This window comes from Sceloporus occidentalis, unplaced genomic scaffold (genome assembly GCF_023333645.1).
Source record: "Sceloporus occidentalis isolate IW3139 unplaced genomic scaffold, rSceOcc1.0.p SCAF_95, whole genome shotgun sequence".
In the NCBI taxonomy this organism is placed as follows: Eukaryota; Metazoa; Chordata; class Lepidosauria; order Squamata; family Phrynosomatidae; genus Sceloporus; species Sceloporus occidentalis.
This window is the reverse complement of record NW_028317075.1, coordinates 2,571,137-2,583,955: the sequence shown is the minus strand read 5'-3', so window position 1 is coordinate 2,583,955 and position 12,819 is coordinate 2,571,137. Positions and strand designations below refer to the sequence as shown.

Genomic DNA, 12,819 nt, shown 5'->3' with positions numbered 1-12,819 from the left:
GATTGTAAAATCGTTTGAGCAGGGCCCTCCTCACCTGTTGTTTCTGTAAGTCAAATTGTTATGTTACATACTACTTGTTATGTCCTGTCCACCCATTGTACAGTGCTACTGAATTTGATGGCACTATATAAAACAATAAATAATAATAATATATATACACACACACATATCGATCAGCATTTTGTTCTCAAAATTTGATGTGTTAGGAGCAGGAAAAATGTGCCTCGGTCCACAAACAGTTCCCCCCTGTACACCTGTTGAAACATCAGCTGAGGGCACACTGTAGCTTTTACTAGCACCCACCAAATGGCAAGAGATAGCCCTCTCTCCTTGTTCCTCTATCAGACTTCTAGCCCAGCTCATCCTCTGGTCCTTTCTGTCAGCCTAGGCGGGAAGAGAATGAATGACAAGTTCAGAACACCAAGCGGTTCAACAGACGTGAGCAGATCCAAGATGGCCACTCTGCCATACTCCACACCGTGCCTGGGCCAGGTCAGTCACCCACCCTGGGCACTTATCATGCATTCGTGCTCCTTTCATGAAGCCCAAACCATAAGCCGTTTTTGTTTCCATAATTTGTATGCAATCACACAGCATTGGTTGTTTTTTTTATCAAGGCTTTGAAACACTACACGCTATAAATGTTCTCAAAGTTACTTAACATCATACTTTACTTAACTGATTGGTTTGTGTCTCCTAAACTGAATAGAACAGCTGTGCTTGGTACTAAGATTTCATCTGGCCATGAACGCTCCACATTATGTATACCTGCCATGGAAAAGTCACAGTGACACAAGGCTCATGGTCATAAGACTGACGTCAGAAAGATGATTAAGGACTTTTTTGCATTTTAGGGCAAAATTACTTCAGCTGATAGAAACAGAATCCACAACTAGAATTATAATTCAAATCGATTTGTTTAGTCAAAATGGGACACAACACTAATTGTTGCATTATGTTCAATAACAGTCTTGTCTTGAACATAGGTGCTCCTGATATCCCTTGCCTGACTGTTTCAGGCAAAATTAGAGCATGCATAACTTTCCTGTTATTTTTTGTTTCTGCCATTTTAAATGGGTCTTTTCTGTTAAAGCTACAGCGAAGACAAGCGAAACATGGAAAGAAATCATCAAAAATGAAAATCCTTCTGAAGAATTTGATGCTGGCCAACATGTTGGAGACCCTGGTGATCATGCCCTTGGATGGGGCCTGGAACCTTACAATTCAATGGCATGCTGGGAACGTCCTCTGCAAGGTTCTCAGTTTCTTCAAACTCTTTTCCATGTATGCTGCTGCATTCATTGTGGTTGTCATCAGCCTCGATCGCTGCATAGCTGTTACTTTGCCTCTGTCTATGAAGAAAAATTCTAGTCTTGGAAAGTACATGTTGTGTTTGGTCTGGATTCTTAGCATGCTCTTTGCGGTACCACAGGTAAATTAAACTATACGATTATTCAATTTCTTTCTACGTTAAATACTGCATAATGTTTTTTTTAAAAAAAAGCTTAAATGCACTATAATATTATAACAATTCTTAAAATGTGTTTTTTTCATAAATACTATTTGGGAATTTAGTAGGTAAGCAAATTATCAATTTCCAGATATAATGAAATAACAATTCTGTCATAAACTGCGATGAATCTAAAGAAAAATACATAACAAAACAGATATTTGGGCCCAGATTCATTAACTGAGATAATATACTCTATCACTTTTTTTATCTCTTTTTGTTCTGAAAATATTGTGAAATATTTTATCTATGGCTATTAGGAGTTATCTTCACAGCACATTGGGGAGTTGAAAGTTGGATCTCTCCAATTAAAATATGATTTATGAAAGTTTTTCATTGATAAATTAATCTTGCATGAAGGAATAATTTTGCCTTGTATAATGTATAGTTAAAGCTGCGTGCTAAGTCAGTGAGATGAAAGGAAAGTTAACCCAACTAATACAATCAATAATTTACTCTTTACTAGTATATTTTGTTATATAATAAATCAAAAAATGACCTAAATTCCAAGTGTTAAATTTACAATACTTTTCTTAAGGTACTGGCAGACTAAAGTTTCAAGACTAGAGATTGATGATATCCTGAAGGCCACCAGAAAAGTAATTCAGTTAACCTCAGCCTCATCATACCATAGAGACAGCACTAAAGATTGAGCTCGTTGCCCACTGGTCCCCAGACGACAGGCTGAAGCCCAATTATAGGTGCCCAAAATGTGGGACTGGGGAAGCAGACTTGTGGCACTGTCTATGGAAAGCTAATTCAATTCCGTTAAGGGGCGCTCATGCAAGATAAGGGAAGAAAACAAACAAACAATAATAGTGTAGAGTGTTTACAAAAAAACATAAATATACGGTGTTGATTGCACTCACAATAATGCCATAACTATTTTCGTGTTTCTTGAAATGTGTTATAGCTGAATATATATATATATATATATATATATATAATATTGTAAAGTAAGAGCTTATAAAATGAGAAACAGATTGCACTCACAGGATTCCATGCACATCCATATATGTGAAAAATGTGTTCAGGGAGGGACGCTCAGGGACGTCCAGGAGTGGTCTTCCCAATGTAGAGTTTCCAAAAGTCTACTGCAGCTTAATATATATAGACTTCAAAGGTAATAGTGGTACAAATTTATTGGGGGAACTAGCCCCTAAAAAGATCAAATTACGCTATTAAAACGTTAAAAATATCTGAAAATATAATAAAATAAAAGTCCTTCCTCAAAAAAGGTAAAAGTCCTTCCTTGACGTGTTTCGCCTCTATTGGCTTCCTCAGGAGGTGAAAAAGTTCTATGGAAAGCTATACAGGGAGACAAACCACATTTGTAGACCGCCACAACTGCAACTGCAGACGTGCATAACAAGCCATTAGACTTTGCAATGGGATGGCAGAGTTAGGATAGCTTTAAGTTTTCTTTGTGGTTGGGGGTTAATGCATTGCATCACAGGCACGCCGCATGCTTTTGTTGTTGTGGCATAAATATGGGTTGTCTGTTGAGAGCCACACGTTTTGGATCTTGGTTGATAAATATGCGGTTTGATGTGGCTTGTGATGGTTGCAACAAACTAGTTAGAAGAAGAGAGCGTGCTGGAAGAGTCAAGGAAGGAAATGAGTTAAATTAATAAGACCTCAAGGTCTTCAATTCTTTCATGGGCTTGATGTGACTCATCTTGTAAAGAAAACAAGTAAATGTGTACATGTATGAGAGTTTCTATTGTACACTCAATCTACGTATGTAATTTACGTTGGAAAATTTGAATTAACAACTTTAAAATGTAAATGGCTAAAATTAATTGTAACAGAACTTATTACGGTATTGTTATTTAACCCCTGAAGGACTAAGAGTATTGTTTTGTGCTTGTTTTGAAGCATAATTTTCCTCTCTCTCTCCTTTAATTAGTTTAACCACACAAATTATATATATATATATATATATATTTTATTTTATTTTTTTTATACCTTATAAACTATAATTTACTATGAATAAAATATTATTGTGAAAATGTAGAAAATAATTCCTAAAATTTACATGGATGTACATAAAAAATTATACATAGGCAGTGTAGATGAAAAACTTTTGTCAGCAGAGTTGTAGTTTTCAGTTTTCCTTGTCATTATGAAGGGCCAACACTGGCAAGTTTCACATGCAAGAAGGACTGAGCTGACCCTTTATAATGCATAATCAATTGGGTGAGCAGACTTGTTTGATGTAACTATGCATTATACGGGGCCAGACAAGGTCTCTTGCAAATCTACCTTTGATGAATACACCACAATGACCTTGTCCTCTATTTATTCACAGATCTTAAACCATCTAGTCGTATTGATAAATAGTCAACAAACACTTCACTTCATTCCTACCTTCGCTTTATCTTTTATCACTGTTGATTTATATTAGTTGAGTCAGTTTCTTTATTATGAAATTGCACTCTTGTCTATAGAAATCTGTGTTGCTGATGATGTCATCAGCATGACAACAACATTTTGGATCCAATGGGTATTGGTTACCAGACAGTGAAGTGACATGTAGTAAAGTGAAATATACACCCCACTGATTGTGGAGCAAACAATATGGTGCAAATATTGTGGTACAAACTCAACTCCAATAAAATCAGCCGTATCACTATAACAACCATTTCACTGGATTTTTTTAGCGAGAAAACCCCTTTTTTAAACTTTGCATCCTAATCACTTGTTATACGTAATTCTGTAGCACTTAGCCTGTTGCTGACATGTTCAAATTCTTTTAAAATGACTGGAATTGGTAGTTCTACAAATGCTGGACAGGTAATTGTTGCATATCACAGTTTAATATAGATAAGATATGAATATTTAAACAATATAAATATTTGATAACTCCAGACTCAGTTATTTATTTTCAGGGTGATATCCATCGATGATGCAGCAAGTGTAGGAGGATCCTTTTCGCAGTGTGTCACGCATGGAAGCTTCCCAAAATGGTGGCAACAGACTGTATACAACTTGTTCACTTTTGGCTGCCTTTTTATTATTCCTCTAGTCCTCATGCTGGTATGCAACACCATCATTATTCTCACAATGACACAAGTGTTACAACACGACAATAAAAGTGAGTATCAATAGAAATTGCACAAATAAATAGATTTGTCCCATTTTGTCATCTCTAATTTGGACCTTTAGTATCTGTTAACATTTTTGTATCAGTTTCTCTCATTTTTATATGGGGCTATTGGATTTTACCTTTGTGATTGTTTTAATGTAATGAAATTCATTTCATATTGACAGCTTAATAAGGAAAATGGATAAAGCTATATTAGCTCAAGAGAACATTAAGTGTTTAATGATACTTTATCGGGCCAACATAGAAAAATACGTTAGGTAACATATGGACTTGGAATGCACAAATACCAAAAACTAAATTTATGTCACCATACATGAGATTAACAACATATGATACAATCAAATAATATTTTGTTAGCATTATTAAGTCAGGGCCCAAATTGAAGGCATCAGTGGACCTACTGTAAGTACTGTAATGTAGATTTTTTACGCCAGGACCGGACTGGAAATAAAACCAAAAAACCAGTCCTGGCACTTTTAGGCCAGTAACCAATAAAATACAGATGTCTCCCTACCTTCTGGATACACAAAACGCATGCTCAGGGCCGGCCTTAGGGGTGTGCGACCTGTGCGACCGCACAGGGCGCCATGGTAGCAGGGGCGTCTGCCTGGGACTTAACCCCTTAACAACAATCCACGTACATGTACGGGGATGCCGTGCAACGAGATAACGACAATGCCCGTACATGTACGGGCTGCCGTTAAATAGCTGCATCGCCGAGATCGTGGCATTTCCGCCGCGATCGGCGGCTTTGCAGCATCCACGGAAGCCTCACAAGTGAGGTTGACCGTGGATCCGGGGAGGAAAGCCCTCCCCGGAAGAAAAATGGCCGCCGCCGCACCGCTCATCAAAGATCGCGGCGGCGCCCGGCTAAAACAGCTTAGGAAGCAATCGGAATCGCTTCCTAAGCATAAACTGTGTTGCTGACATGCCTCGATATCGAGGCATGCAGCAACACAACCCCCCTACCCCGATAGCCTTGTGATTGCTCCGTGGAGCAACCACAAGTGCCATCCTGTAAATGACGTTGCCGTCATTCACAGGATGGCATTAACAATAGAAAATTAGTTCACAGAGGGTCTATACAGACCCTCTTGAGAACTCTCCAGCTCCTCCTGCAGGTTGAATGTAGGTACTGCATCCAACCATGCAAGGTCAATGGAGCCCAGCTCAATAATGAGAGTAAAAAAAAAAAAAAAAAAAAAATTAAAAATAAATTATTGTTCAAAAATGTTTAAAAAATAAAATAAAATATGGTAACATGTAAAAAGCCCCACTGTCACCAAAAAAATTAAATAAATTAATAAGTCCTAAAAATTCTTTATCTTTACAAAAATTCCAGCATGGAAAGAGTTAAAATATTGGCATTGGTGTCTCGTATTAAAAAATGCATGAGTGGATGGGGTAAATTGAATTGGCCGGGTTCAAAAATGTCCCAAATATGGGACATGGGGGCAGTAGGATCAGATGTCTAAATGGCATAAAAATACACACCTCACAAAGGCGGCCTTTTACCTCCCAAATAACCCAACAAACCCATGCATGGGGGGTATCACTGCGCTCAGGAGATGTTACTGAACACATATTGGGGTGTTGTTTGACACAGACATATACCAGGAGCGATAAATTTATACCTGAAGTACAACATGTGTGAAAAAAATTAAAAAAAAATGTACTACCATAAAGTTTCACAAAGGCTGGTGGTAAAATTAGTGCATGGAAAGGGTTAAAATACCAGCATTTCAAATACCTTGGGGTGTCTAGTTTTTAAAAATATATGATTTGATGGGGTAAATTGCATTGGCCGGCTTCAAAGATACCCGAAATGGCACATGGGGGGAAGAATTACCAGATTTGGAAAAAAAGTTTTGAAATAGCAAAACGCTACCTGTACTTATTGCCCCATAATGTGCATAAAAAAGCAAAAAAACATAAAAACATTGGGTATTTCTAAACTCAAGACAAATAGTAGAATCTATTTAGCAGGTTTTTTCATTACCTTTTATAGATGAGTAAAAGATTTTTCAACTAAAGGTTAGAAACATTTTTTTCAAAATGTTTCACCATATTTTATACTTTTTTAATAGTCTAATGTGTGTGGGTTCAGTAAACGGGAAAGAAGAAAATTACAGCTAAACACGAGCAGCGCAGAAATGTTAAAAAGGCCATTGTCACGAAGGGTACAAAAAGTAAAATCAGCCTTTGTCACGAAGGGGTTAATGTAGTTGTGCTAGCTGTAAATTGGGCAGGCTATTTTCTCCTTGGTTCACCTGCCGTACATTTTTACATGGATTTACAATCTACCACACAAAGGCAGTATGAGTGCTACTATTATAGTAGACAGCAAAATTTAATGTTAGTTAGTGAATACACCTAATATTAAATACCGTATTTCCCCCATGTATAAGACCATGTATGCAATCTACAGTCTACAACCACTGTATAAGACGCACCCAGTTCTTAGACCACAAATTTTTCGAACAAAGGTGCGTCTTATACATGGGGATATACGGTACCTCTTATATTCTTTAACATGAGTCGATTAACACTCATTAGAAAACATGCTCTATGTATTGGTAATGATCTTTTTTTTTTTTTAGAGCTGGAACTGAATCGCACAAAGAACAACATTCCTCAAGCTCGTCTTAAAACCTTAAAAATGACTGTAGCTTTTGCAACTTTGTTCATCGTTTGTTGGACGCCGTACTACGTCCTAGGTATTTGGTACTGGTTTGAGCCAGAGATGATGAGCAGAGTGTCAGAGCCTGTCAACCATTTCCTCTACCTATTTGGTTTGTTGAACCCTTGCTTGGATCCATTAATATATGGTTATTTCTCCTTATGATATGGAAATGCTAAGGAACTGGTAAATAAAATACCACAATGAAAGACTATATATATATACATAAATACATAATCCATTTATTACAAGAAAAGTATGTGGTAGACTATGTATAAAATACTGGGTCACCAGTTATCACTATGTAGTTAACATCCAATGTCTGCTGCAACAGAAGATCCAGAGAACATAAAGCTAAAATGGCTGCTTTAATGGTATACATATAAGGTATATTTTTAATATGTATGTAAATTGCTATTTTTTTTTTTAAAATACCATTACATAGGCTTATTTAGTTTATAGCAGTACAACACCCGAGCAATTATGTTAGCACAGCTAGAAAGTCACTTATTTTTAATGAAAACAGCTTTGTGACCCCAAACATTTGAACTGTAGTGTATAGATATATCATATATAAACGCCAACTTGTTATTAAACCGACATGCACTTTTTCCTTTCTTTTTTTCCTCTTCTTTCTTCCACTTATTTTTGATCCGACACATTATCCAACAGCCCTCACCCGCCACCCAACCGTATTCAACAGCCCCTCACACATCCTCATACACATAACACTATACAGCAGCCCAATACACCTCTACCCTACATGCAGCAGCATCCAGCAGCCCCTTACACCCCCCACACAACACTATCCAACAGTCCTCCCACCTGCACACAACACTATACAGCAACCACTTACACTGACACACAACACAGCCTCTCGCAGCCCTCCCCTCAAACTACTGGGCAGTCCCAGCCCCACATGTACAACACTATCAAGCACCCCCTCACTCCCTCCACAGCACACATCACTAAATTGACGCCCTTTACTCCCAACACAACAACATTGTAAGGAAGCTCCTTTGCAGTGCACACGGAAGCTTTTTACCACACCAAACTACATAATATTCCGTTCTTTACCCTAGCATACAAGACAATATCCTCATTTTTCTCATCAGCAATTGCTAGTCAGAGTAGGTGGACTCCAAACACCAGACTCTGCATCACCTGCATTTTGATATGGCTCTGTGAAAGAATTGCTCTTGAATAAAAAATTTTGTTAATTTTATATTGTGATACAGTTTGGCATTACTTCCTGTAATTATATAAATGTTTATATTGAAAGAAAAGTGGTTCTTAATGTTACTGTTATATAGAAATATATATATATTTCAATCCAGCTGTTGTATTAGTTATTTTTTCTAGTAGTAGTCATTTTAAGTATATTCTTCGATGTCCTGCCAAAGTGATAACTTTCATTGGGTAAAAGATACAGTCAGATAAGCTTTCGGGAGCTCAGAGGTCTCTTATTCAGATGTAACAGCAGACTAAGGAGAAGGAAATCTTTAACCCACAACCCAAGTCACACACAAGATAACTATAAACATTTATGGATCATTCACTTCAAAACCAACAACGGTATACCCCATACTCTGCAGTATAAATATGTGGAGGGGGGCATGAAATCTTGCCAAAAAAGACACAACAACCCATTGATATTCTATATTTAACCCAGATAGAGGAACTGACATTTATCTGTGGTAGGTTACACCAAAGGCAACTGCATTAAAACTTTAGCTTGTAAGCTTGCGAGCAGGGCCTTCTTAACCTAATGTATCGGTTTCTCTTAGTCTATAAATCTTAGTTTTGGGTATATTGAATAATAATGAGAGTTTTAGAGCCACTTGGCATGAGTAATAGAACACAGTTTCTTCTTTTGTGTTTTTTCTTTTAGAATGTAATAGCTTCAATGCAGAGTAAAGAACCTTCAACCTAGGAGACAATCCCAGCTAAGTGTCCTTGATAAATTGTGGGCCAAAGGTATCTATCTATGTGTTACATCATTTACCATTAAACTTCATAAAATGATTATAGGAAGGATTCCCCTCCTCCCTTTACCAAAACCTTCATTGAAGTGCAGAGAAGGGATTTTCACAGGTATGAACTGGCCTAAAGAAATGGTTTCAATTGCAGAAAAAATAGCAGTAAGGAGAATTAAGGTTTCTACGCCACCTATTGTTACCTATAAGGAAAATGTATTTTACTGCATGCAAACCAGTGCTCCCTCTAATTAAAGTAGATGGCATAAGTAGGAAGTGTAGTTCCTGCACATGCTCAGTAGTAATCTCACTAAAGTCATTGACCTAGTGTATTTCTGTTCACCCAGCATGCACACAGTTGGCTGCATCTATTCCGATTCATTTCAGTGGGAGCTCATGTCCCATTGAGCAGAATAGGAGTGCTGCTGAGTATGGGCAGGAAGCATATACAAGTACTCCTCCGCCTTTCAATAGATGCTGCCAGAACCGTAGCTAGCTCCTTTTGCGCCTGAGGCAAGAATGGAAAATTATGCCCCCCAGTTATTTTTTTTTTACAGAGGTTATTTTATTTGCACTCCCCTTACACATTGCCTTTACACACACCCATCAATAAACACACATATGCACATACACACTGCCTTTACACACACCTGCCCATTAACACTCATATACGCCGGGTAACAGCGGAGGTTGCGCCCAGACATTCACCGGCTGCCAGAAAGGAGGATCCAGGTCCCAAGGAAGAGATGGCAGGCATGGATGAATATAATCCAAAAAAAGATTAAAGATATGGCAGTCATGGAGGAATTTAAGACCTAAAGGGGAAAGTGATGGAAAGCATTGAGGAATATAATACATAAAAGGAAAAAAAAGATGGCAGGCATGGAGGAAGATAAAACAGTCTTATATACAGTACCTCCACACCTGCCATCTCTTTCAGACCTTTATGTCTTATATTAACCGGGGCTTAACCGCCGGGGCTACCTCTGCTGCTTCTCGCCACTTCCTCCGGGGCTTCTATGCCAACGATCAGTCAAAGAAGCCCCGGCGCAAGTGCCAGCAGCAGTGGAGGCTGTCTGAGCGCAGACGTTCACCGACTGGCACCGCAGCCGGTGAACGTCTGTGTGATACGAGCAGATAACCTCCGCTGCTGCCGGCACTTCCGCCGGGGCTTCTTTGACTGAGCGTCGGCATAGAAGCCCCGTAGGAAGTGGCGAGAAGCAGCAGAGGTTGTCGAGGCGCATCGTGCAGACGTCCACAGGCTGCCCGCGCTAGACACCATGGAGTCTGGGGATGCATTGGTAGGCCTGGGGGAGGGGGCAGAGCAGTATATCAAGGTGCTTTATGAATTAAGGGGAGGACCTTAAAATGGTTATCGGCTTCCCAAATTTCTGTTCGTATATAACCATACCTGGGAACTTCTGGGCTCCGGCTACCCGGAGCCTTCCCTTGTGGGATGCGGCCAGGGCTGTCCGCTGACGTCAGGGGGCGGTCCCGTGAGGTCGGTGGGAAAGACGTGTCAAGACCCTGCTTCCACGACCTGGTCAAACCCGGAGAGTTCCCAGGTATGTATATAACCTATGCTGACTAACGGCATAATAGAGACTAAAAATGATAAAATACATGTATTACTGTTCATTAAAGAAAATATAATTTTTTGTGATTAAATCACGATTTCATCTGAAATTCCTTGTATTACTAAAAAAATCTATCAACTTTACTAATATAACCCTTTTTTAAAGACACAAACAAAATTGGGAACAATTAATTTGACAATATGTCTTCCTGAAAGAATAGATCTATGACACTATTGATACACTTCACAAGAGATAAGCTGCTCCTTTTAAATAAAGCTTTGTTATTAGGTTTACAGCAGTTAAACGAACAGAGACCAGGAATATCTGGTGCAAACGAACTTTGTTATTTTGAATAAAGCTTTTGAAAAAAAAACCCGTGTGCTTTCTTCCGCCCTGAGCAGCGCAAGGCATGCCGGGACTTGTAGTTTTCCATTCCTCTCCCCCTCACATTTTCCTCTCCCGGCCGACACGGAACTGAAGGGGGGTACCAGCCTTGGTTAGTATTATATTCATCATTCGTCTTATACTGTTATATTCCATGTGGGGTTTTATGACACAAGGATGGGGCTTTCGCGGGTAAAGCTTTATCTCCCTCCTGCTCTTATTATCCTCATTATAGCCTTGGGTTGTGCTAAAGCAGAAACCTGCTGACACATATCAATGGGGGGTGTATTTCCTTACAGAGAAATAGTGGAGCTGTCTGACTTGTATCCTTTCATAAGTATTAAATTATTCACCTTCATTGTCCTGTGTAATGTTAACTTATGTCACCCATTAAATTGTGAACCCGGCCCTATATGACATAGTTATACAGTGGAATTGTTATTGTATTTAGAATTTTTAATGTAATGACATTTTATTCTGAGACCCCCTCAAATATTCCCATACTTCCTGATATTGTCTTTTCCTGTTTCATTGCCATTGCCCCAATGTTTGTCCCGATCATATTTTTATTTTAAGAATATAAAGTGGCACAAGATCCCTGGCTTGTGCTTTCGGTCTAATAATTTACCTATACTGTGCCAATAATTTATGCAGTGCTTGGGTTGTGATAACCCCCCCAAATTAAGACATATATAGGGATATTCATTGTGAATTTAATTTAACAACAGTCAGAAATAACTCCGCCCTTGAAGGTTTATGGGAGTTGGTCCTCCACTGTGTTCCGGGGGTCTTTAAAATATTAGGGTCCTTAGTAATCCTCCAGATTACTGAATTAAACCCAAGCGGCAAACCGATGAAGAAGTCACATTTTCTTTACAATGGTTTATCTCCACAAAAAATGACCATGATGAAACAAGAACTTTGTGTGAAACGGATGTATGTAGATGTATGACATCCCCAAACAAATCAAAAATATTAATTTTTCAGAGCCCAACAAAGCAAATAGATATATCTACATTGGTATTGGTCCTAGAGTCTTTAGTTGAAGTTGACACCTCTTATTGGAACAATATGAAAAAGATGTAGAGTCACATAAGCTTTAGATGGAATGAAAACATCAGAGGATGCCTGTAACCCAATAATAATTTAGCGAAACTATCCGTCTATGTCAGGGGCGTCCAACCTGCGGCCCTCCAGCTGCTGCAGCACTATATCTCCCATCCTCCCCAGCCAGCTCCTTAGCTGAAAGAGTGTCTTACCATATGAGATAACATTTATGCATATTCTAATATGACCAGTAGAAAATCAACTCAAGAATGGTTGTTGATTATCTTCATAGGGTTTAGGTAGATAATTTTTTTCAAATTTTGTAGGCATATTTTAGAGTACAGACACCTAAACTACTTTAAATCTGCTATAGACTTTAGTAGCGGAAAGTTATTGTTATCTCTGCAAACAAAATTACGTTTGTTTCTTTATAATCCGTGTGATTATTAGCTGCACAAATATATTTTAAATTACTGTGTAATGGTTTCCATTCATTAAATCCAATGTGTTATAGGAGACAGAGACCGGTTCCCTCA

General features: G+C 38.5%; 1 protein-coding gene across 1 annotated transcript; it reads left to right on the top strand.

Moving 5' to 3' along the window:
• The first annotated feature begins 928 nt into the window (after nucleotides 1-928).
• GNRHR (gonadotropin releasing hormone receptor) lies at nucleotides 929-7,464 on the top strand. The gene is made up of 3 exons (XM_089496898.1): nucleotides 929-1,432; nucleotides 4,388-4,607; nucleotides 7,220-7,464. The coding sequence occupies exons 1-3, from the start codon at nucleotides 929-931 to the stop codon at nucleotides 7,462-7,464; spliced, it is 969 nt and encodes a 322-aa protein (XP_089353024.1).
• Nucleotides 7,465-12,819: the final 5,355 nt, after the last annotated feature.